Below are 25,309 nucleotides of genomic sequence, written 5' to 3' on the forward strand. Positions count from 1 at the left end.
CGCCGCCTCCCAATCTCTCTCCAACAATGAGTCCAGCTATACTTAAATGTGCAGCCACATGGGGCCCTAAGACCCAAACTGGGCATTGGCATCCTCCCCACCCCCGCTCCGCCTCAAGCTGGACAGGGGGACTGCAGGGAGGATGGGCATCGTGACTGTGGGAAGCAAGTGAAGGGGAATGGGAGAGACAGGGACAGAGTCATCCAAAGAGCCCATGGGCTGGACAGAGGATGGAGCCTGAAGGCGAAGCAGGAGCTTGCATCTGGGTGCAGGTAGCGGACCGGGGCAGAGGGCGGGGAGAACCCGGGAGCAGCCAATCCCCGGACCCACCCCCTCCCATCTCCGAGGGAGCTGAGTCGAGCTGGGCTGGGGCGGGGGGAGCGAAGCGGCGGCGGCGGCGGCGGCGGCGGCGGCGGCGGCGGCGGCGGCAGCGGCGACGGAGGCTGCCGGAGGGAGGGATGGAGGAGAAGGGAGGGGGGAGCCGAGCCGGAGCCCAGAGAAGACGGCGGCGGCGCTGCAGAGCGGCTGGGGCGGCGGCACGGCCCCGGCTGCTCCCCCCAGCGCCCGCCCAGCGCCTGTGAGGGCCCCGGCCCCGGCCCCCCGGAGTCATGGGCTGCATCGGCTCCCGGACTGTGGGTGGGTACCGCGGCGGGGGAGTGCGCGGGGGCTGGGCTCAGCCTGCTCCCTCGGCCCTCCCCCTCCCCCATCTCACCCCTCTCTCCATCCCTCTCTCCATCCTCCTTTCTCTCCGCCCCCTCTGTGCCTCCATCCCTCTCTCCATCACTCACCTCTCCCTCCTGTCTCTATCTCTCCTTCCATCCTCCCTCCCTCCATCTCCTCCCCACGCCTCTGTCCCTGTCCCCATCACTTCCCTCCATCCTCCTCCTACAACCCCTATTTCCTCATTTCTCCATCACCTTAGCCCCCCGCCCTGCCCCTGCCTCCTTCTCTAGATCCCCTCTTTTTCGTTTCTAAAACAGTCTCCTCTTCTAACTGCTGTCTCCCCTCAACCGCCTGGCTCAATTTCTCTGAGTGTCTTTTGGGTTCTCTCATACCCCCGTTTCATTTCCCCTCCCTTTCATCTGTCTCCCTGTGTTTTACCCCCTCCTAGTCTTTCCCTCTCTTCTGCCTTTTCTTTTTTCCTCCCCCAGATTTGCTTTGTTCACGTGCATTTTCCTCTGGGGCGGGGGCGGGATCAACCCTTGGGGATTCGGTAACCGAGGGAGGTGGGTGGGTTCCTTGTCCTACGGGAATGGGATTGGGAAGGAGGAAGAGTTTGACTCTGGGTTGGGGGGGTGAAGGGGGTGGGGAGAGAGGAATCTAGGGGAAAACTATATAAAAGACAGTACCAGTGTTGGTGGGGGCAGCTTGAGGGGGCGTTGACTTTATTTACCTGGTTTTAGGGGATGGGTGTTGAAGAGGAAGGTTTCTTGTACTCTCCTCCCTCCACTTTGCTCCTGCTGGTCAAAAAAGGTCTCAGGAAAACTGCCCCCATACCCTTCACACTGCTTGGCAATTGTCTGACCCTCTTTCTCAGTCTCCAAAATTGTTCTCACCCCAATTCCCAACTTCTCCTACTTACCCCCCTCAATAACCTCAGGCTGAGAGAATAATTCCCAGCGTTACTCACATTGTCACTGTCCTGATGCCTAATGTCTTTGAGACCTTATTCATTTCCATGGATACCCCCTATTCCTCTACTCTCACCTCCTCTCCTCAGCCCTCCTCTTCCTGCCCCCCACATCTCTGACTCAGCTCTCCCTATTGCTACAAATTTAATGTCCTCTTCTCTTTCTTCCCCCTTTCCCCACCTCTAAGGATCCCTACACTGATCAAGCATATTTCTGAACCTCCAACCCGCCCCAGATTCTCTCTTATTTTCTGAGACTTCCCATTCTTTTTCCCTGCCCTCCCCTCGACCTTTTGCCCTTTGGATCCACTAGCTTCCCCCCAAACCCCACCCCACCCCCACACTTCTAACAGTGCAGGGAAGCTTTTCCATACATAAGGGGCTCAGCTGTCTTTTTTTTTTTTTTTTTGCCTATAGCCCCATCCCATGCAAGTTATACCAACTAGGATCTTAAACTGAATATTTTCTCTTCCCCTGAGACCTGTCCCCAACCAGGAGGTCCCAGTGGTGATATCAGAGCCACAGACAACTTCTTTACCAAGATGTTTCCAGTCATCCCATTGGCTTCACCTTTTCCCCAAGCGGGCAACCTCAGGAAGGAGGCACTTTAATGCTCCATACATAGTCTCCAAGTCCTCCCTTTCTTCCTCTAGCTTTCCTCTGAATGTCAGGGCCCACAGCTTCCCTTCTCCCCCAACCTTTAATTTTATTCCCATCATAAGGCCCATTCCTCATTAATAGCTTCATCCTGCCCTCCCTAAACCTAGCCTAAACTCCTCTATCCTATCCTTTGCACTGACCACCTCATTTCTGTGTTCACCTCACTAGTAACCCCCTACTGGGAAAAAAAAAAGTCCCAATGGAAAGTTTTCTCTTTGCTTTACGATAGTGTGCTCTCTTTAGCTCATCTGAAGCTAAGATTTGGCTTATTGTTATTACTATTATTACTATCAAATGTTGGGAGGAATAAGAATAGTCATTGAATAATGTATTAGAGGACTAGAGAGAAGGGATGGGGATTGTAGGGCAAGGTTTTTCTAGCCGGGGTTGGGGTGGTGTGGAGCTTGTTGGAATGGGGACTCTGAACCTTTCTACAGAAGTGGGGCTGAGCTGGTACCCAGATTAGACTCAGTGGTGGTGCCAGATGGAGTATGGGGGGCTAGAGGCTGAGTTTTGGCCCCTGGCTGCCTCTAGGGAATGAGGTGATTGCAGTGGATTGGAAAGGTCTGAAGGATGTTGACCAAATCAACATGGACAGCACCAGCTCCCTGCATGGGAGTAGCATCCACCGGCCATCCACTGAGGTGAGGCCTTCACCCCACCCCAACCCCATCCCAAATGTTCCCTACCTACGATGAACTTCCTTTATATCTCCCAAACCCCCTGAGATCTATCCTTTGTAGTTGTAGTATAGTCTCCTGCCCCTCTTAAACCTTCCTAGGTCCTGACCTAAGAATTTCCATTCCTTTCCCCATGTGTTCACCAGTTGTTACCCTATCAATCCTCTAATCTGATACCTCTCTCCAGGAATGCTCCAGAATCTCTCCCCAGGGATCCCCAGATTCTCATCTTAGAATTAAGACTAGCCTCAATCCCTTTTCACCACACATGGGTGACCCTGCTATGTAGTGAAGAGGGAGCTCAATGGAAGGAGTGATTCTACGGCCATTACTAGCAATTCTTCAAACGATGTATTCTCTATTGTGTCTCCTCACAGCAAACTCGAACAGATTTCTCCTGGGATGGCATCAATGTGAGTATTTGTCCTGGAGTCTCCCTGGCCTAACCTGCTTCCCTCCTAACATCCTTCTCGTTTTCCTGCCCCAATACGAAAGCAAAACTCTTCCTCTCTCCTTCTCACTCCAATCGTCCACAGCCCAGTCAGACTTAGGACTCGAGTTCAAGTCTTACTGAGTTCCATTGAGGAGAATGGGATCGTCTACCTCTACTTATCCCTCCATCTCCTAACCACTAACAGTAACTTCTGTCACTCTAGTAGTAAGGTTCACTGCTCCTAGAATCTCCCCTTCCTTTCATTACTTAGCTCCTCCCCTTTATCCATTCTCTGCCTGACTCAGCCTTTCATGGGGTAGCTAGGTGGTGTAGTGGATAGAGCACCAGTGCAAGAGTCAGGAGGACCTGAGTTCAAATCGCACCTCAGACACTTGACACTCACTAGCTGTGTGACCTTGGGCAAGTCACTTAACCCCAGTTGCCTCATCCTGGGTCATCTCCAGTCATCCTCATGAATATCTGGTCACTGGATTCCGATGGCTCTGGAGGAGAAGTAAGGCTGGTGACCTGCACAGCACTCCCTCACTCAAAACAAAGTCAAGTGCAAGTCATGTCATCATTTCTCTGATGGCATGGTGTTCTTTAGCAATGAAGGACAAACACACACACACAGTCTTTCACACCCTCAGGAGTACATACCCTCATGAATAAACACACAAACATACACACCCACCCTACCTTTTAGTTTAGAAGATTGCTTCATTTGGATTATTGGGAGAATATCTTCTCCCTGCCTCCTTTTACCTAACCCTGTAAGTCTCATTTTCCTTGCCCTGGACACCCTGAATTCTGAATAATGAACCCACACTCAACTTCCCCTGTCCCCCTGCCAACCAGACACCCTTTGTCTAGCACCAGCACTTATTAATTATGTGACTTTGGGAACATCATTGAATCTCAGGGTCTTCACTTGTAGGATGTGGATAATAATATCTGTCGTACCCATACCACAGGATTTTGAAAGCACTGTGTAAACTTTGAAGCACTATATAAACGTGAGTTATTATTATTGTTGCTGTTGTCTGTCTGTTGTTTCTCTGCACCTTCCTCAGCTTTCCATGGAGGACACGACCTCCATCCTTCCCAAGCTGAAGCGGAACTCCAATGCCTATGGTATTGGGGCCTTGGCCAAGTCATCTTTCTCAGGTGAGACCCCAGTCCTGAGACTTACATAGCACTTCTGTACACAAGGAATCCCAACAACCATATGTCTCCTTATCCTTGGCACTTATTGTGAACTCTGTCCATTTTCTCCCAATGCCATCCCTATCTTTACTTCTAGACTTTCCCTCTCAGTCTTCTACCTCTCTTCACTGCCTTTTGAGAAATTGCCCCCATTGATAGCACCCTGAGTTTGTCCTGTGTACTAAGGGTCTGTTGGTTGGAGGGTCATGGATTATGGGTGGTTTGGAGGATCTGTCTGGGGACCTGAACAATAGCCTGGAGGGAATGGGTACCTTTGGCTTCTTAGGGATCTCACGTAGTATGAAGGACCACGTGACAAAGCCTACAGCCATGGGGCAAGGTCGAGTGGCCCACATGATCGAATGGCAGGGCTGGGGGAAGACTCCAGCTGCTCAACCACAGCACAGTCATGAGTCTGTCCGAAGGGATACGGATGCCTACTCTGATCTCAGTGACGGCGAGAAGGAGGCTCGATTCCTTGCAGGTAACTTCATAGCCAGTCTTGGACATCCTCACCCGACATCCTGGCCCCAGACATATGTCACTCAAAAGTCTCTCTGGCCTTCTTACCCTGATCTTTCCAACTGAAGTCCTCCCCTACTGGGGCCGATCCTATGCAGAGACAGAATTCTATGGGATTTGAGTGCCTATTTGCCCTAGAATATTTCTCTTCCTGGTCTCACATTCCCTCCATGTGACTCCCTCCATGCCCTATACCTGCAAACAAAGACAAAGGTCCCCAGAAGGCCACTGTTCAAACACATTATCCAAGGAGACAGGAGGATGGTAGTGATCCTTCATCTATTAGTGCATTGCCACAAATTAGTTTATCAAATTAACTAGCAATGACAAGTAATAGGAGTAGCATTGTGAGTAGAGTCCTAAGGGTATGAGATACGGGACAGGTAAGTTTTAGCTAGCAGTAGAATCTGGTTTGAATCATAGCTATGTATCTTACTAGTTGTGTAATCTCCTTCAGAAAGTCACTTTACTTTCAGGTGCAGAGACACCTGAGTTTCTTCATCTGTAAAATGGAGGTGTTGGATGAAATAATCTCTAAAGTCCTTTCTATTCTTACATTCCCTGGGTGGGGAATATGGAACACCTGCTGCAGTGGACGTTTCAGGATAGCAAACCATACTGCAGGGCTCTGCGTTCTAGCTAAGGAAGTCTTAGAGTGTTGGGTCAAGAAGAATATGGAGGACATGGGAATGCTAACACAGGAGGGAAGTTGATTTAATGGGGAACCTGACCCTAGCAAAATAAAGTTCCTTGTTTACAAATTTCCTTACAGTCAGGGCCCCTAAACTCAGCTAATCTCTAGAGAAATTCTCTCATGTCACCCTCCCACCATTAAGACCTTTGAAGCCCCCCAACCTTGATTTACCCACAGAGTCACTCTTGAAGACCTTGAACTGTGATCTGTTAGGAGCATCTCACCAAAATTCCCTAATCCTTATTCCTAGAAACACTCAAACACAAACACTTGACTATCTCCAGTCTTAATCCTTAGAGTACATCTTTCTGGGAATCCCCCTTGGTTCCAACTTCCTTATCCCCAAGGACTCCTTAGCAGGAGCCCCTACCCTTTCCACTTAGAATTTCTCAATTGCAATACCTAGGAGTTTTTCCTCATTTTTATCCCTAATTTGAGAGCTGTATTGAGATGACCCCAGTTCTATGTCTATGGTTAGAAGTGTTTCCTGTGATAATTCATTGTCTTTTTTCCCCAGGGGTCATGGAACAGTTTGCTATCTCTGAGGCTACACTCATGGCTTGGTCTTCCATGGATGGTGAAGATATGAGTGTTAATTCTGCCCAGGAGCCATTGGGCTGCAACTACAGTGATAACTATCAGGAGCTAATGGAAAGTCAGGGTAAGAGATGTTTCTAGAACATTATTTCCTAAAGATCAGGACCTCTTCCTGAGTTTTAAGACCTCCCAAACCTTGTCACTTATGCCCAGACTATGATTGGTATCCTAGTTCTTTTAGTCCTATCTATCACCCATTGCACCATGATTCCCCCACATGCCCTCTATATTCCCCATGGCCACCATCTAACCTTTTTAGCTGCCTGTGACTCGTGTGACCTCCCCTTCTTATATCCTTCTCTTCACAGATGCCCTAGCCCAGGCCCCACTGGATGGATGGCCACATTCCTATGTATCTCAAGGCATGTATTGTTTGGGTTCTTCAGATGCCTGGGAGGCAAGTGACCAGTCTCTCATAGCCTCTCCAGCCACTGGTTCTTACCTTGGACCAGCCTTTGATGACTCCCAACCCAGTTTGCATGAAGTAGGGCCTTCCCAGCCTCCACCTGGGCACTCAGCCCAGGGGCCCCAGCCCTTACTGGGAGGAGACCCTGACTGGTCTTCAGGAGTGGGTGGAATGGATCCCATAAGAGATCTGCCTGAGAAGAGGCAAATGCCTGCTGAAGAGGAGGAAGATGCAGGATGCCGGGATCTGGAATCACTGTCCCCACGAGAGGAGCCTGAGGCATCTGCTGTCCTTAGTAGGAAAATATCAGATGTTACATCCTCAGGGGTACAGTCTTTTGATGAAGAGGAGGGAGAGGCCAACAATTAGTTCCCTCCCATCTATGTGCTCCTGCCCTCCCCCTCCCCAATTTTACCAGAGGGGCATTGCTGCATCAAACATCCTGAGGGCAAAGGGGAACAGCACAGCCAAGGCAGGGTCATAGGGCAGTGAGGGACCTGGGAGTTCCCCATGACCCCTGCAATGGAAGATATCAGGAAAGAAGTTATCCCTGCTTAAGATCAAAAGACTGTGGGGCTGATAATTGAGACAGAGACACAACTGTGTGGATATGGAACCTTGAGCAGTTAATGTCAAGGCTGTGACTATGGTACATGGGGCCTGCAAATACTGATCCATTTGTAGATGAAGCCTATGGCAATGGAGATGGAGACAATGTCTATGGATGATAGAAACTGGATAAGGAATAGGGAGCCTGTGGATACAGATTGGACCTCAATACTTCATTCCCTTTCATTTAGTCTTCCAGGCCTGGGCTTTGGCAGCCTAGATGCCTCTTTGCCACCCTCCCAGTATGGCTGATTATTCAGACTGTTCTTTGTGGCCATGGTCCCAGCTTATTCTTACACTAAGGAACAGATCACCTGGGCACTTGGCTATAGTTCTAGTGGATGCCGCTTCAAGGGATCCACTTTTGAAGTGAGTGCAGAAGCTACATAGAAAGAAGAGTCCCCATGTTGTTAGTGGTTGTGTGGTTCTCTCCTTGGAAGAAACTTGCAATGCCAGGATAAAGAAGCTGCCTTCAGGCAGAGGTTGAGGATCAATAATGTGTTTGCCAGGACACTTGGATATTTCCAGTTGTGATTCATCCAGGTAAAAAGAATATCATAGTGGAGGTCAAGAACTTGTCCTGAGATAGCAGCATCACCCTCTGGATCAGGCTTGGCATCTGGGATGTAGAACATGCTTTGGTCAGAGAGGTGATTCTAAGGCTCTAAGGGCTGCCCTAACTGGGTTGGTGGCTGCGGCATTGATTGGCTTTCAGTGTCAGCCTTCTTTTCTTCCATCCCTACCCCTCCTGCCCTGCTGGCTTCTGCCTGGGGAGCCCGCCTCTGGGCAGAGAAGTGGGACATGGCCTCAGGATACTGATTCAGGTACCCTGGCAAGGGGGCTGAGCTTTGGGGCTGTGTCCCCCATCCATTCCCCTCTCTTCTCTGGAGCTGTTTACACTTTTCTCTTTGCCTTTTCTACATTTTTATATATTCTTGGGGACTCAGGGATGAGTGAGATAGTGGGGTTTGGGGGACCTAGTGTCCAGACTGGAGTGGGGTCATTTGCTGGGGATGGAGGGTGTTCTGCCCCTTCATCTAGAACCCCACAGAGTGCTATTTATATGGCTTAACCCTTCCCACTCCAGACTGATAGGTAGTGATCCAGGGTCTTCCATCATAGGCAGGGGTCTGATGGTATGGCACACACTCCAGAAATCATCATTCTCTTACATCCCCAGAGTGTTTGGGTTGTTCTGGGACCCCTTGGGTCTATTGTGGGACCAGTCTAAGCTCTAGGACCCCAGGGCTTTGATAGGTAGTTCAGAGATCTAAAGGGGAGGAGGGGAGAATGAGGCAGCTACTAGGAGACTGAACAGGTAATTAAACTGAACTCTGCCCTCCTATATCTCTCATCTTCTGTACTGACATACCCCTCTATACTCCAGTGTGCCACTCATTATACAAATCCTTGGCAAAAGAAGGCACCCTGGAAAGGAAGAAAGTCTAAGAAGTCAATTAAGGTGCCATGTCTCCTCTATTCTCCCCTCTTCCCTTGCTCCCCAGGTACCAGCCCTTATGGCAATCCTCCTGGGTGTGTTATATGACTTGCTACTTTTTGGGAAACATTCTTTCCAGTTGCCCTAGGCCTGGTCTAGAGCAGAGATGCCCATGAGATCCTTCTGATTATCATCTGGAATCAGAGGTCTTGGGATGGTTGTCTGCCTGTTCTGTGACCATCCTCTTCCACTAAGCACATGGCAGATCTCATCTAGTTGTCTCCTCTGGGGGTTGGAAGGCTTGGAGAAGAAAGGGACAGTCACTCCAATAACAATCTTGGGGGGGCATGTAGGAGTGGGTTTAGCCATCAGACTTGCCTGAATGACAATTCCTAGAAAACCAAGAGGTATTTGAGTGTGAGTGACCAGACTCACTGAGGCATCAACAGGAGGAGTGCTTTTCCAAGTGCTTCAGTAAGTACTGTGCATCTCCTCCTGCCACCCCAACCTCCCCTGCTCTTACTTTCCTAAAAACTCATCTTCCATCCCTCCTCTCCAGCCAGGATCCAGTGTTTCTCCTCACCCAGCCTATGATCAAGAAATGTATCATTCCCTTTTTGTTCTGGACCAAGTCTACATCTCTGTCCCTGAGCCCATTATGGGTCCCCTAGGGAGAGAGAGGCCCACCCTATGTGAAGTCTGTTTCCTGCAGTTCCTTTCTAGTAGAGGCCATTGGGAAGGAAATCAAGAGGCTGAAGGCTCAAGCCTTCCTCCTGGCAAAACCATGCCGGGGAGGAAATTCCAAAATAAGGGTAAATAGGCAGGTTCATCTCTGGGAAAAGAATTACCTGCTCACGGATGCTAGAAAGGGATCATTGCAGGCCAAAGGGCAGGAAAGGTATCTGCCATTCTGACAAGCACCCCCCCACACACACACCATAATAAAGGAGGAGATGTAGGGAGGTAGATTGGGGGAGGATCTGCCCCTTGATTTTGCCTGGGGGGGAATGCATGAGGGGGTTAATTATAAAAATTTTTGTAGGGGGGAGGGGCATGTGCAGAAGGGAGGATGTTTGGGGTGGGGTGCTGGGGTGCTTTTCTTTGGGGGACCAGATCTTGCAGCACGTTTTGCAGCAGCTGGGGGCTGTTTTTTTATATTGTGAATGAAATTGCTCTTGCTAATGATGGGGTGGGAGTGGGGCATTTTTAATCAATATTCACTTTATTTAACAAGGAAAAACATACACCTTCATTCATCACTTTATCCTGTCTCCTCCTCCTCATCCTTCCATGAAGGAGGGAGTCTTCCTGGGCATGTTTGGGGAGGGGGAAGGAAATGAGGACCTTTCCCCACATACATACACATCCTACACTTTCTGTCTTCCAGCTCTGGGGAACACACACTTTTGTGGCCAGTTTTCTTTGCATGTTTTCTTAATGTGACCACCCCTCCATCCCCAAGAGAGATTCTATGACATATATCAAAGAGAGAATTATATATATATATATGATATTACAGATTATATAAACTCAGACTTACTTCAGTATTGAAGTATATATATATATATATATATAAATAGGCATGGGGTAGGAGTGGATATCCTACCCTCTGTCTTCTGTATTCCTGCCTCAGCCCTGTCTCCTTTAGGGATAGGGGGCTGCATTTTGCGTTTTGCAGCCCCTTCTCTATACTAGGGAGGTATGGGGAATAATGTTGGGGGCGGGCCAGGGGTCATGTTCATTGGCACTAAACAGGATGTGGTCTCATATTTTGACTCTGACTGTGGTTTATTTGGCAAGGGTGGGGCGGGAATAGGAGGAGTGGCCATCTGAGGAAGGGGAACAACTAGACAGTCAAACTGAGAAAGGGAGCTGAAAGCAAGGGTGTCTGGGATGACTTCTGTAGATATCCCAGGCATTAAGAAGGGCTGGGTGACTTTAGCAAATCATCTAACCTCTTGAGTTTCCATTTTTTCATTTGGAAAAATAGGTTTGGGTGGGAGGGAATTGAACTGGAAGGTCTTTGAATTTCTTTATGGCTCTAACATTCAGTAACTCCAGCTGGGCTGGGTGGCTTCCAGTACAAAGGAAAATGAATGGATGACCCTCTAAGATATCTTTGGGATGTGGCAAATTGAGGTGACTGTCCTGCTCTCCACCCAAGGAAGATGTTAGGGGTGACTAGGCAGCTGATGCTGCAAAGAGGCTGAGTCGGGGAGGGGGGAGAAAGTGGTGGCTGTACCAGCTGGTGCTTAAAAACAACAACAAAAACCATGAAGCTTGGGCACATGACTGGGGGGACTGGTGCTGGCTGCCTGGCAACAACAGCCTCCTCCCCCAGCCCTTTTGTGGCATATCTCTCTTCTTGAAGGCTGACCTTGACATTCATCTTAACCAAATTTCGCCTGAATAAAAAGTGTTGGCACTCAGCGTGGTCTGCTCTGCATTCCCCAAGGGACAGTCTTGACTAGAGGGCCTCAGTAAATTTTTTTAGTGTTATTCCTCCTTTCCTCTTACCCCTCTGAGAGCTAGTTAATTCCCTCCCACTCTGCACCCTCTGCCAAGATCCATGCTCTTTCTTTGCCCAAACCATCACATAAAAATGCACCATCTACACCCCCATTCCTACTTGGATCCCAATGGGAAGCAGGTGGGATCAAGTGCAAAGAGAATGGGGGGAAGAAGAGGGGTTATCAGGAAGGCACCAGCAACAGATGGGATTCTGCAGTTTGTAGGTTTATTGAGAGGACCCCAAAGGGAGCCCCTCTCCCTAATTCTTCAACAGAAGAGCTTGAAAGAACTACCATTCTGGGCCCCCTCAGCCTGATCTCATGGAAACTGAAGCACAGACAGATGTGGGGAGGGGGAAAGATAGAAAGATCTTGGGATCAAGACCACCTGGCCAGGACTCAGGTGAGGTGGATGAAGGCAACTGGGACATTGATCATGGTTATTCCCTGACCAGGTTACAACTCCTCCTTTAAGACTATTAGAGAACCCAGGGCCTTTCCTTAGGGGTATCTCTCCATTACAAATGAGAAGGTAACTGGGTTAGATATCAAAGGGTCAGTTCGTCTTCATCCTCTTCATCAGTGGATCGAAGGCTGGGGCCTTGTAAAATGTCAGCCAGGTCCTCTTCCGGTCCAGAGGTTCCCCCTAGCTCTAGCTCCTCTAGTTCTCCTTCTGCAGGGAGTCCTCCAGTGGAGGCAGGAGGGACAGGGGAGGGTGACTCTGGAGTTTCAGGATAGGCTGGAACCATCATGCCCTCTATCTCACCACCCCTAGTGCTGTCTTCTGGAAGGCTCCAACCATCAGAGGGTAGGGGTGGCTCATCTGGGGTCTTCCGGGTAGTAGTAGTATTACGGAAACTGGCAAGGGGGGGTCGAAGCTGGACTCCTGACTTGGTGTGTCCTTCAATGGCTTTCTGTAACTAGAGAGTGGTAGGATATGAGAGAGGGGAAAAAGACATGGAAAAACAGAGGAGTGGAAGGCAGTGACAGGGAAAGGGAAATGGGAAGAAAGAAAAAGATAACAGAGTAAGATAGAGACCAATAGGGCAGAAATCAAAGGAGACAGTATTAAGAGCAAATATGGATGGAGAGAGGAATGGAACATATCAATCAATACTCTGTACCTACATCCTTTCCTTTTATCCCTTACCGAATTAGTATCACCTCCCCATCGCTCCTCATCATTCCCTCTCTCTCTTTCCCCTTGACTGAAGCTGTGCCCTAAGTCATCTCCCCAACCATTGTCCTATGAATAAATATGTCAGAGCATCTCTAGAATGAGGAACTCTGCCCCCTTCAGGCCACAGAAGAGAAGCCAAAGTCTATCAGGGCTCTGGATTTCAGCATTGGAAGTGGGAGAGGTTAGGTTCTTGGGCTCTCTGGGGAGATATGGGAGGAAAATTGGGGTTAATATGCTCAAAGGAACTTGATAGAGCATTGGCACCTCACCTGTTCTCAGCACCCTGTTCTTTATGTCCCCCACCCCAGATTTTGTGCCTTATTCCATTCATAAGGAGATGGGATACATGTCACCGTTACCTCTTCCAAAGCCAGTACACCCCGGAGTTTCCCCATGCTAGTCACATAGGCAAGATGGAGGCCAAGTAGTGAGAACAGCGTGTGAGTCTGGGTGGAAGGATCAGAGAATTAGGGTCAGATCAACAGCATGGCAGCCCTCCATACCTCCCACCAAAGACTCAAAAGCTATAACTGCTTTTTCAGTTTGCCTGTACCTCCCTCCCTCCCCCCACCAAATGAATGATTATGCCATTTTCATCCAGGGCTGAGAAGTCACATTGGGAACCAAGGAAAGAAGGGAGGCATTAGGGTTTAACTTTGTGCAGGGATGTCCGCTCCACCAGCTGGAAGGGAGAGGGGTCTATGCAGCAGTAATCAAAGCAGACAGGTTGGTTCAGCTGTTCCTGCTCCCAAGCCTCAATCTGTAGGGCCAGGAAGGAGAATAAGATGTCAGAGAGTCACCACAGCACTCGATTATACCAAACTCTGATGCCACAGAGCTCCTGATCTACCCTACCAAGAGACTTCCTGGCCCCAGCATTCAGCTTCCTATGTCAACCACTATCATCATCAAATTTTTTGTCATTTAAACTCTTTCAGCCCATGGAGACCCTTTAGGAAAAATGTTACCTTCCTTTCTTGCCCAGAGGCTGGTAGTGGCTCAGTAGATAGAACACTGAACCCAGAATCAGGGAGACCTGAGTTCAAATCCAGCTTTAGACACTCACTAGCTGTGTAACCTTGGTCAACTTACTTAACCTCCATTTGCCTCAGCTTCTTCAACTGTAAAATGGAGATAATAATAGCACCTATCTCATAGGATTGTTGTATAGCTCAAATGAGATATTTATAAAGGGCTTAGCATAGTGCCCAGAACATAGTAGACATTTAACAGAATGCTGATTCCTTCTTCCCTGCCCCCCACCCATTCATTACTCAAGTACTACCACTCAAAGCTCCTCATATCTAGTTATATGTTTCCTTTCTGTTCCTTTCTGTTCCTCCAGAGTCCCTTCCAACCCCTGGAATCTGCTTTGTCATTGTGGGGCAACGAAAAGAGTGATGGTCTTGGAATCGCAGGACCTGAGTTTTCATTGTCTCTGCCATTTACAACCTGTGTGATCTTGAAAAAGTCACTAAACCTCTCTGAGTCTCAGTTTTCTCATCTATAAAATGAGGAACTTGAATGAGATGATTTCCAAAGTCCCTTCTAATTCTAGATCTATGATCTGAAGGAAACAATAAACAAACACAAGACTCCCATAGACTTCTCCCTGAAACCAAGGAACTAAACCCTCTCCTAAAACCATAAGGCTGACACACTGGGTCACCCTTCGTTCTAGCCATGTGTTCCTATGTCTGACAGTAGCATATGTATATGTGTAGCAGAAAGCTGTTAGATTGTGCTTCTTCCTTATATTAGATAATTCATTATGGATCTGCCTATGAATTTATTTAAAACATGGCAGTGTGAAGGAGTGGAGAGTTCTGACCTTTGAGTCAGAATCACTAGGATTTAAGTGTCACCTCAGACATATACTGGCTCACTAAACCTCTCAGTAAACCTGGAAACTCTCTAAGACTATCTATATATTACAGAACAGATGCTGACCTACATTTTGTAGGCTGGATATATGTGTGTGCTTGTATACATATATGTATAGGAGAAAATTAGAATGTATGTATTTATATGTATATACACATGTATAAGAGAAAATTAAAATGTATATAAATGAATACAAATATAGAATGCATATGTGTATGTATACACATATATAAGAGAAAGTTAGAATGTGTATATATGAATATAAAATGTGTGTATATATACCTATACATACACACACACACATATATATGTACATACACATGTGTATATTATACACATACACCATATACACAGTCTGTATTATCTATTAGGGGTAAGGAACTCCTGATGTTTGCTATCCACTGAGTGCAATCAGATGTCATATTGTTTGCTCTAAACAACCTCTTTCAAGCTTCTGGGGATGCCCCCAATATCTAGCATACACAAGGATTTGTTAAGCAAGGCCTTGTTCACCTGGAAACACAGAATTTGAGAGCTGGAAGGGATTTCAGTGGCAATCTAGTCCAACTCATGCACTAAAGGAAATTCCCTACTAAAACATACCCCAGTATAATGTCACCTTGTTTCCTTTATGATTTAACAAGATTTGCACTGTACCACTCTCGAAGTCTTTTTTTTTTCCCCAGTTGAAGAATTCTAGACTGGTAGTAGATTCCCCTTGGCAATCCCTGCCCCTTCTATTATGTCTGTCTCGCAGTGTGACAACCAAAGGTACACATGAAATTCCAAGTGGTGATTCAGTATCCCTCAAAGGGCTCACCAAACATTTATACCATGGATTCTATGGCAAGGCATCGTATCCTTAGGCACCAGAGGTGTGAAGGTTGCCAATGATTTATTGCCCAGAATCCTATGTTGTGCACCATGGGTTTTATGCCACAGTGGGATCCCCCAAGGAAATATCCATGATTCCTTAAGAAGATACACTAAGCAGCACCTTATAAGTTTAAGGACAACAAGGCAACATAGGATAGTATAAAGAGCTGGAGAATTCATATCAGATGACTTGGTGTTTAGTCACTGCTCTGTCATTAGTCAACAGCATGACTTTGGGGAGTTGTTCAGTTGTGTTCAACTCTTTGTGACCCTATTTGGGGTTTTCTTGGCAAAGATACTAGAGTGGTTTACCATTCCCTTCTCCAGCTCTTTTTACAGATGAGGAAACTAAGACAAACAGGGTTCAGTGACTTGCCCAGGGTCACATAGTTAGTAAATGTTGGAGGCCAGATATAAACTTAGGAAGATGATTCTTCCTGACTCTAGGCCTAGTACTTTATCCACTGTGCCACCTAGCTGCCCACGAAGATGGAACTAAATGATCTCAAAGATCCTTTCTGACTTTAACACCCTGAATCTATCATTTGTGGATGGTTTGGTGGATAAAGCTCTAGAGGCAGGAAGACCTTCAAATCCTGACTTAGACACTGCCTAGCTGTGTGACCTTGGGCAAGTCACTTAAACTCTGTCTGCCTCAGTTTCCTCAATTGCAAAATGAAATAATAATAGCACCAACCTCCTACTGTCACGGAGATAAAATGAGATAATATTTGTAAAGCAATTTTAAAACCTTAAAATGATACATAAATGCTAACCATCATTACTTACAGTCTTGGAGCTCTCTGAACACTTAGCTGTCCTGATCAGTTATTAAAATGTAGAATAATATTGGCTACAGAACTGAACCCTGGTCACTTACAAGGGATTCTTTCTGAGTCATTTGAAAAGTGTTCCTCATTTAGATTAGATCCTCATGATGGCTTCAGAGAGAGCTAGTTCTAGAACCCACTTATATGTTGGCATGCCACTCCGTCCAAATAGGGAACTGTTCTCTTCCCTTGAGTCTATTCTGTAGGGGAAAATGTCTTTTCCTCTGTTAGTCATGTATGGTTCACCTCTCCCCCAGACCAAACACTTGATATTTTCATCCTCAAAACTATTTATTGTAGACTTCCAAGAAATTGTTTTTAAACAATAGGATCCATGCTTCCTGTAGGTTACTTTTTTAAATTCTTCCTTTTCCATTTTTTCCTATTGCTTGAATTTTGTCAGAGTTCCTTTTTTTCTAAAACTGAATAACCGAACGATAGATTTTTTTTTAATCATTCTGTCTCTCACCAGGATACTGAATTTCATTGTGCTATTATCACTCACCCTCAGTTACCTCCTGCCCCAGTTCTTGTTCACTATTCAGGACCAAGTGCAACATATAAATGAATTCTAGGACTATTTCTTCCTGTAAGTCATCATTTGTTCTGGCCAAAAGCCTCTGCTCATATCCCCTCATGGTGAGGTGTTCCACCACGCTGTGTCTGAGTAATTCAAGTCCCCTTTATTATTACCTAGCTCCCCACAATCTTAACTCTTCCTGAACTAAATAAAACACAACAAAATAAAACAGCTTGGTCTAACTTGAAAGACCACTAGTCTTCAGTCATGACAGATTATTTGAGTTGGAGCTCCAGCACTTGCTAATATTAATCCAGGCAAGTCAATTTAACATCTCTGAGTCCTAGTCTTCCACATCTCTAAGGTGGAGGTGGAGGTAATATTATCAGCACTATCTATCTCAGTGTTCATAGAACACTTTGTAAACCTTCAAAGGCTTGAGAAAGATAGGACAAAGTAAGAAAAATTAATTCGGAAGACAAATGGGGATAGCTTTCTGACTGGAACTGAAAAATGGCCATTATAAAAAAAAAGCCTAGCAGTGAAGTTTAGGATATAATAAATATTTTCCTGTCCTATTCTTTTTCAGTCAGTTCATGATGTCAGTTTACCTGTTTTCAAAAAGGCCTGGGCATCTAGTTGGTATACTGTGCCATTCTTATATTTTCAATCACCTCACTGAGCTAAGTACCATACTACTAGACAAGATTACTAACATGTAGGTGGAGTATATGAGTTTTCTCTGGACTCGCAAAATTACTTTCCTGGAAGCTACTCTAGGCTATGCTCAAGCAAACTGGTGTTTGCTTTTGTTTCTTGGCATCAGCAACATGCACAGGGTCTGAAGTAGGGCCATGTATAGCAGCTGCCCTATTCCCACTAGAAGTAGCATCCCAAGTATTTCAAGAATTAATTGTGCTAAGTGACAAGAAAGAGTGGTGATATGGACAAGGTGAGAAGGAGGACTAGAAGGGAGCTGTGACCCTCTCAAGGGCATTGATCCCACCTGTCTATTCCTTAACCCAGCTACCCAAAAAAATGATCTAATAGACTCTTAGAAATGGGTAGTGCTATAAATAGAATCTGAATTAAGTGAATTAGCTGTAAGTACAGGGAATACTGTACAAGAGTCTGGTCTTATGCCAAGTGTGTGATTCCCCAGTAGAAGATCCCATTACATAGAATGTCTATGAGCAAAAGACTACCATGCTGGCTACTGTCTTTTATTATATCCTACAATACTGGTAGCTTTCATTTTAGGGTCTTCCCCTAAGAGCCAAAGCAACATCAAGTCTGAGAGCTAAGTGATCTGTTTTGGTCTATATTCAAATTACCCAAACTTTTCACACACTAGAAAAAAGATTGGACTTGGAGTCAGAAGGCCACTTAATAGCTGTGTGATCTTGGGAAAATCACAAACTCTCTGGGCCTAGTTTTCTTCATCTGTAAAGTAAGGGAATTAGACCAGATGATTGCTAAGGTACCTTCCAAGTCTAACATCCTCACAGGGTTATTGTGAAGTACAAAGGACATAGGGAAAGCACCAAGCAGACCTTACAGTACTGTATAAATGCTAGGCATTCTTATTAACCTGTGATTCTGTGGTTATTTCCTGCCATGTCACAATTGTCCAACTTATTGGTTGGCCATGATGGCAGGTAATTTGTCCATCTCAGCTTCTGCTCTTCTGCACTCATTAGGACTTCATTAAAAGAAGCATAGCAAAATCATTGTATTCTGCCCTGATCAGGATACACCTAGAGTATTGTGTTCAGTTTGGGCACTCCATTTTAGGAAGTCAATGATAATAATACAATGATAATAGCTCGCATTTACATAGCACTTTAGTTTACAAAACTCTTTATATCTATTAACTCATTTGATTCTCGCAACAATCTAGGGAGGTAGGCACTACAATTATCCTCATTTCGCAGAAGAAGAAACTGAGTCTAACAGTGATAAAATGACTTATCGAGGCTGACCTAGATAGTGAATTTCTGAGGCAGGCTTTTAAACCCAGGTCTTCCTGACTCATAGGTCCAATTTTCTTGTTCACTGTACTTAACTGCTCCAAGAGTAATAATAATGAACATTGATATAATTTTTTAAGGTTTGCAAAGTACTTTGCATGCATTAGCTATGTTACTCGAAGGATATTAATAAGCTAGAGATCATCTAGAGGAAGGTGACCAGGAGTTCATGCTGTTTGAGGGTTGGTTGAAAGAATTGGATATTTTTGGCCTAAAGAAAAGAAACTTAGGGAGAATGTGGTAGCTGTATTCCAGTTTTGAATGGTTCACCTGTAAGAGAGACTAGATCTATTTTACTTAGACTCAGGACAAGAAGGGCCTATAGAACAATGAGGGGAAGCTGTAGAGAGTCAAATTTAGACTAGAGGAATGGGCTGCCATAGAGGTCTTAAAGTAAAGATTGGATGACTAACTAACTTCCCACCTCCAACAAGTTTTAGTTTAAACAGAGCTCTTCTTATGTTTAAGTTATTAGCACCTACAGTCTGGCACCATTTGGGTCTAGGTAAGATCTATATTAGTTAAAACTACAGGATTTTATGTATTATATCTAGGCAAGGTTCTACCTCCCACCCCTAAAAGACCCTGAGTGATTAACAAAACTACTTCTTCCAGTTTCACAGTTTCTTTCATATGTTAAGACTGAGACTCTGCCTGTCCCTAGGTTCTTACACAGGTGGATCTAGTGGTGCTCGTAGATAATGGCGATCTCTAGACTGTAGGCTCTTACGTAACTGACTATATATGGCCTAAATACCTTCCCTGCTACAATCCCAACATCACCTCATGGACAGAGAAGTATGGTACCCTTGGAGAGGACTTAGACTAAGAAAGACTTGGTTTTCACCTGAGTAGGTCACTTGACCTCTTTAAGCCTTAGTTTCCTCATTTGTAAAATGAGTGAACTGACCCACAAAGGCTGCTTAAAGGAAGGGTTTCTTTGTCCAGGGCTTTATGTCTCCAGAAGAGAAAAGAAGTCAGCACAAGGGTCCTCTTTACATTTCATGATCTTCCTCTGTACCACAGAGAGTTCTCATCTAGGTCTCCCTCAGACCAGTCCCTTCCCCTTCACAGGCATGTCATCTGGACATGATGGAGCAGCCCCTTTCCTCCCATCTGGCCAGAATGAGTTCCTCACTGCCATAGGAAGGGTTGGGGGAAGAAAGGGAAAGTTCTATGTTAATTTAATCATGGGAATGACACATATATGGGCACTTTAATACTATTTTGTGAAGAAAAGCAGTTAGGTCATGCTTGGAGTCCCAATTCTAATTCCCTCAGCAATAAAAGAGCTATTTGTTTATCCAAAAAAAAAAAAAAAATAAGGGGATCAGACTAAATGACTTCTAAGGCCTAAATCTAAGATCCATTGATGTGTACTGTGGGAGTCCTGCCTTTACAAACAATGTGTTTATACCTCTTTGTCCTTCATCTCCCCTTTGGACAACTCCCCAGCCCTATGCCAAAGGAATCTTGCCACCCTCTCCTGCTCTCCTATTTCCCCACCCCCATCTTGCATAGAATTTTAAATTTTCAAAGAAAAACCTTTCACATCTATTATCAACTTTGAGCCATACAATAAACCCTGAGAAGTGCAAGAGGAGCACCTTCTTGGAATTTGGGTGAAGAATAGCACACTTTTATTACTCTGTGTGTGTGTGTGTGTGTGTATGTGTGTGTGTGTATCCATGTGTAAAGTAGTAGTGATAGCATTCCTGAAAATCACTCCCCAAGGACTACCTGAGGGATGAGTCACCAGAGAAAGCTTGGGTGGCAGTGGACCATGGCAGTCACTCAACCCAGCCCTGGGGCTCTCAAAAGAGAACAAAGGAGGAAATTAGCGCTGGACTGGGCATTTAATTTCATCAGAAGGACTTCCTATGGTCCCATAATAAGTAAGGCAGATGTTATTACCTTTGTTTTAAAATTTTAAAAAATCTAGTTACAAGGAAGTTAGATAGCTAATGTCACTCAGTGACAATAGAACCCAAAACATAAATCTGATTCCTAGACTTTCCCTAACCTTAACCATGATGGTTCCTGTCTTATTCCTTATCCCTCACAAACTATTACTCCCCACATTCCTCTTCATTCAATTGATACCCACGTCCCACATTTACCTCTTCAGGTGGCATGTTGTCCACAAAGTTGACAGGATCCTGGAAGAATCGATTTGGGGTCACTGTCACCTCTAGCCTCAGAGTGCCACCTAGCCGAGATAAGGGCCACCTGGCCCCACCTCAAGGACACAGCACTTGTGACCTGAGGAACAATCCACTCCCCCCAAGTGCACCCTCCCTTCTATGGAGCTATCCTTATCCCTGAGATCCTCTCCCACAATGTCCCTCAGAGATTTCCCTTACCTGTAGCGTCCTCTTCTTGGTGTGGAAGCCATTTCCCAGTAAGCAGCGAAGCAAAGACCGTAGGATGGGAAACCTTTGGCCTTAACAGAAGGAGGGAATGACTGATACCCTTCCTGGGGCTTCCCCCAGAGGGTAGCTAGGGTCCTTCCAGACAATGCTTGCAGATGGCCTTCTCTTAAAATAACTCCCTCCATTTTCTCAACTGAGACATCTCTTCCCTATTCTCTGAGGACTTCCCTGAGAGCCACACACAGGAATACTCCATTCCCACTATAGCAGGTGGAAGAGGTTGGGGATAGCCACAGGAAGGAAGAGTTAAGAAATAGCTGCTTCTTACCAGCAGTATCCTGTGCTTCTGGTTGCAACTTTTTGGGGGTCAAAGGCCCATTGGACTCCTCAGGGGGCAAGGGAGCAGTTAAAGGGTGAGGAGAAGGAGGCAACTGTAAGATACAGCAGAGTGAGTTCAGCAAGGAGGCATGCACACCCATAACCCACATCCCCCCCACATCCTAGATGTATCCTAACCAGTCTATCAAAAGCTAGGCCCCACATATTTCCTCTGTCTTTCTTGTGTCCTTCTGTACTCTTATCTCTTGCCACCACCTACAACCTAATCTTCTGATGAGTGTTAAATCTCAGAAATACCTGGGTTCCAGGTCCTAGTTCTAGAGTCACAAGCCCCTAGTCTCTTAGGTATCTCTCTGTCTCTCTGTCTCTCTTGCTCTCTTTCTCTTTCTATCTCTCTCTCTTCCTTCCTCCCTCCTCCCTCCTTCCCCCCTCTACTTTCCAATCTCTCTTTCTCTGGTTGCCATATCCCCTCATCCCCAGAACAGAAAGAGGATAAACCTTCCCCATGCCTCTCTAGTTTCATCACCTCTGTCCTTCCGCTGATGTCCTCCTCCTCCTCCTCATCCACAAAGGCAAAGGACTGTGGTCGGCCCTGTGATGAACGGTTCCTAGGGAGTTCCTGACCCACCTGCTTCACTTGCCCAGTGAAGGGCAGTTCTGCCAACTTTCTTGCCATCTCTTGGGCTTCCCGCAATCTCCGCTCAGGGCTCAAATGACGCTGAAGTAGGGACTGCAGCTCTGATCGCTCCACGGAGCCCAGCAAGATCATCGAGTCTAGGGGAAAGCCATGATCACCAGGAGGCCCTCCATAAGTCAACAATGTTAAGTTAAAAGCAAAGGAGGCCCATCAGCTGCTCTTCAGAAGAAAAAAACCCAGCTCCAATAAATTTCTTGATGGATCCAATCCAACTCCAGTGCATACCATAGTGGAAAATGCACATGATTTGGATAGACCAGAAGGCCTTAGAATCATGTCTCTGCCACTTGAGCACCTCTCTGGGCCTCAACTTTCATTTCACCCTCATTTCAGTTGGTATAAAATGACCACACACTTTGAAAGTTGCTGTCCATGGTCTATAAACAATATATACAATGACCCCAACAATGTCAACAGAAAGAACAGCCACAAAACAATCCAAATTGAATGTTGTAAAATCATATAGAACAAGCATAGCCTCGAAAGAATGGCTGTGAGAAGACACTTCCCATTGCTTTGCAGAGGAGGAAAGTCCACAAGTATAGCACATGGAATATGTCTTCAGACTTTTTTTGATGTATTGATTGAGTCTGCTAATTTTTTTAACTGTCCTTTTTTAAATAAAAAAAAAGAATTTTTGTTATATGGATGGTTGTCTGGGAAGAAAGAATGAGATACTAGGAGAAATGCTGGAGAAATTCTAAAGAACAAAATATCTTGCTAAAGTTTATGTCTTAAAAAATAATAAAGTTGGGTCTATCAGCAAGACAAATGTGAAGTCACCAAACAATGAAACCCATTAAGACACTTGTGATGAGTTCAGACTTTGGGAAGACAGCATAACTATGCTAAAAATATATCTTAAATTCTAGAATCATGGCTTCAGAGCTGAAAGAAACCTCAGTGGTGATCTAGCCCAACCCCCTCATTTTACAAATATGCAACTTAGTTCCAAAGATCTTAAATGCCTTGCCTAGTGTCATACAGTCAGCCACTGGCAGCCAAGCTGGGAGCTGCATGAAGGTAGGAAAGCAAATTTTTCACTATGTAACACTGCCTGTCTTGGTATTGTCTTCTTGTGTCTGTGTCCCAGCTTTAGACTTTTCTCTCTAAATTTGGGTAATTGTCATCAACTGAGGATGTCCACAAGGAGAAAAGGTCACTTCTCTTCCATTATAGCAAGTGTTCTCTGAGTGCATACTCCCAGCCCCCTTCTTCCTTCGGGAATATGCCTCTTTCCTTTTCCACTGACCTGTGGAGTCTACTAATGGTAAGGTCTTGATAGTAGTGGCCTGAAGCAAGGCTCGCAAATCTCGATAAGTACAGGAGGCTGAAATAAACTTCACATCTCGTACCATAATGTCCTCAACAGAGATTGTGTATTTGCTGCTGGAGAAGAAGGAGGCATAATGAGTGAGCTCTGGCTGAACCCCATCTGACAAGTTCCCATGTCCAGTCTTCTAGATGCCTTTCTTAAGGTTATCTCTCCCCCTCCAAAGGGCTTTACCATCGTAAGAGTGCAAAACCTAGGCACACTTCTCTTGAGTGAGAAAACCAGGAATCAGCTCAGCAAGTATGGAGAAATAGCATTAGGGTGTAGCTGACCACAGCTCTCACCAGTGTTTACTTCCATAAGTCTGGTACATGTTGACTCTAGAGCAACATGAGCCAAAGACCAAGACTAATTAACAAACACTGGGGACAGCTAGGTGGCACAGTGGGTCTGGAGTCAGGAAGACCTGACTTCAGATCTGGCCTCAGATACTGGCTGTGTGACCCTGGACAATTCCTGTCACTACTGACAATCCCCAGACAAGTCACTTAACCTGTTTGCCTCAGTTTCCTCATCTGTAAAATGATCTGGAGAAGGAGATAGCAAACCACTCCATTATTTTTACCAAGAAAACCTCAGATGGGGTCATGGAAAGTCAGACACAGATGAAAGGACTGAACAACAACAAATAGAAATTGAGCTAACTTCCCTATGCATCACAGTGATAACATGAGGGAAGAAAGACTTTGGACCAAATATCAGGGGCCCCCTAGTTACTCTGTATTTTCAAGCATCAACTAGTCTCTCTCCCAAACTCTCTCCACTGACTACTGCTATGCATTTTTCTCCACTATCCCATACAACATACCTCCTTCCTAGTAAACCCTAGTTTTCATAAAATGGTAAAGCTCTTCTTAAGACCCAAAAGTCCTAATGAAACTGCTCTTGGGAATCTCCTGTGCAGAGTACCAGGACTGCCTATATTCTCTTCTGCCTCTGAATCCCACAGTGTTCCATTTTCCCAATGATAATGAAATCACTTTCTCTGTATCAGACATAATCTAATTCTGGATTGACTGAACAGGAAAGATTCTCCACATACCCTCTGTTTCCTCCTCTCCCAATACCACAACCACCCCCTGCCGCAGTCTCCCTGCCCCACCTTAGTTATTCTTACTGACCTGAGCTGGTTCCAGCCCAGATCAGGCAAATATGGAAGCTTCTTGACCTGGATGATGCTGTCATAGAGTGAGGGCTGTAGACTTTGGGCTACCATGTTGGCAAGGATCACAGCCACCATCATGGGCAGGATGTGGGCAATCTGGCCAGTCAGCTCAAAGCAGATTACTGCTGTAGAAACTGTATGAGACACTGCACCAGTAAGTGCTGCTGCCCCTGGATTTAGAACATAGAGTTGTACCACACTGGTCAATGCTGCCCAACTCTAGGAAAAACATAGCATCAATCCTCCCCTCTGCTCCTCCCCCTCAGAAAGGGAAGATATAAAAGAGGTCACATGGAGAATATAAGGAGTACACTGCAAGTGTAGGACACTAAAGAACATATGGAAGTGAACATCCATGATAGGGGCATAGAAGTGGAAAATTATGAGAGAATGATACAGGGGAAAGGGGAAGACATGTTACTGCAGACATGGCAGGGGTTTATGGGGACTAGCTGGTCACCAGGAAGGGACATAAGAAGGGGCAAAAGAGGAGTGAACATGGTAACTGTGAAGGCCACCGTGGCTGGTGTTTGTGTACCTGAGGGAGACCTGACCTTAAACATTTTGGAAGGTGGGCATTATAGCTCTGCATGGCCTTGATGAAATAGAGAATTTTTAGCAAATGGGGATTTTCATAGTATCATGGACTATGAAAACTGGTGATTATTTAGTCTAATCCACTTCTCCCCTCCATTATA

The 25,309-nt window shown here is 45.8% G+C and overlaps 2 protein-coding genes across 3 annotated transcripts in view; one reads left to right on the forward strand and one right to left on the reverse strand.

The window, feature by feature from the left end:
* The first annotated feature begins 165 nt into the window (after positions 1–165).
* FAM131B (family with sequence similarity 131 member B) lies at positions 166–11,304 on the forward strand. 2 transcript variants are annotated; one of them, XM_072652485.1, is made up of 7 exons: positions 166–272; positions 2,825–2,934; positions 3,348–3,383; positions 4,477–4,570; positions 4,896–5,093; positions 6,343–6,486; positions 6,731–11,304. In XM_072652485.1, the coding sequence occupies exons 2-7, from the start codon at positions 2,881–2,883 to the stop codon at positions 7,195–7,197; spliced, it is 993 nt and encodes a 330-aa protein (XP_072508586.1). In that variant the 5' UTR covers positions 166–272; positions 2,825–2,880; the 3' UTR covers positions 7,198–11,304. The 2 variants fall into 2 exon arrangements, with proteins under 2 accessions (XP_072508586.1, XP_072508585.1); XM_072652484.1 differs by lacking the exon at positions 166–272 and adding an exon at positions 427–636.
* A 289-nt stretch (positions 11,305–11,593) lies between these two features.
* The window catches only part of CLCN1 (chloride voltage-gated channel 1), a 36,972-nt gene continuing 23,256 nt past the window's right edge, over positions 11,594–25,309 (reverse strand). Inside the window, exons 15-23 of the mRNA XM_072652487.1 lie at positions 24,568–24,781; positions 23,366–23,499; positions 21,943–22,190; positions 21,406–21,508; positions 21,069–21,148; positions 20,826–20,864; positions 13,221–13,325; positions 12,925–13,011; positions 11,594–12,305 (exon numbers count right to left, since the gene is read on the reverse strand). Coding sequence (XP_072508588.1) covers positions 11,934–12,305; positions 12,925–13,011; positions 13,221–13,325; positions 20,826–20,864; positions 21,069–21,148; positions 21,406–21,508; positions 21,943–22,190; positions 23,366–23,499; positions 24,568–24,781 — 1,382 coding nt within the window. The 3' untranslated portion in view covers positions 11,594–11,933. The remainder of the gene's footprint in view (positions 12,306–12,924; positions 13,012–13,220; positions 13,326–20,825; positions 20,865–21,068; positions 21,149–21,405; positions 21,509–21,942; positions 22,191–23,365; positions 23,500–24,567; positions 24,782–25,309) is intronic.

Source organism: Notamacropus eugenii, chromosome 3 (genome assembly GCF_028372415.1).
Source record: "Notamacropus eugenii isolate mMacEug1 chromosome 3, mMacEug1.pri_v2, whole genome shotgun sequence".
NCBI lineage: Eukaryota > Metazoa > Chordata > Mammalia > Diprotodontia > Macropodidae > Notamacropus > Notamacropus eugenii.

Coding starts and splice junctions, on each gene's coding strand:
- FAM131B (XM_072652484.1), top strand. CDS start 609: ATGGGCTGCATCGGCTCCCGGACTGTGG. Junction 637..2,824: donor CATCGGCTCCCGGACTGTGG/GTGGGTACCGCG, acceptor GGCTGCCTCTAG/GGAATGAGGTGATTGCAGTG. Junction 6,487..6,730: donor GGAGCTAATGGAAAGTCAGG/GTAAGAGATGTT, acceptor TTCTCTTCACAG/ATGCCCTAGCCCAGGCCCCA.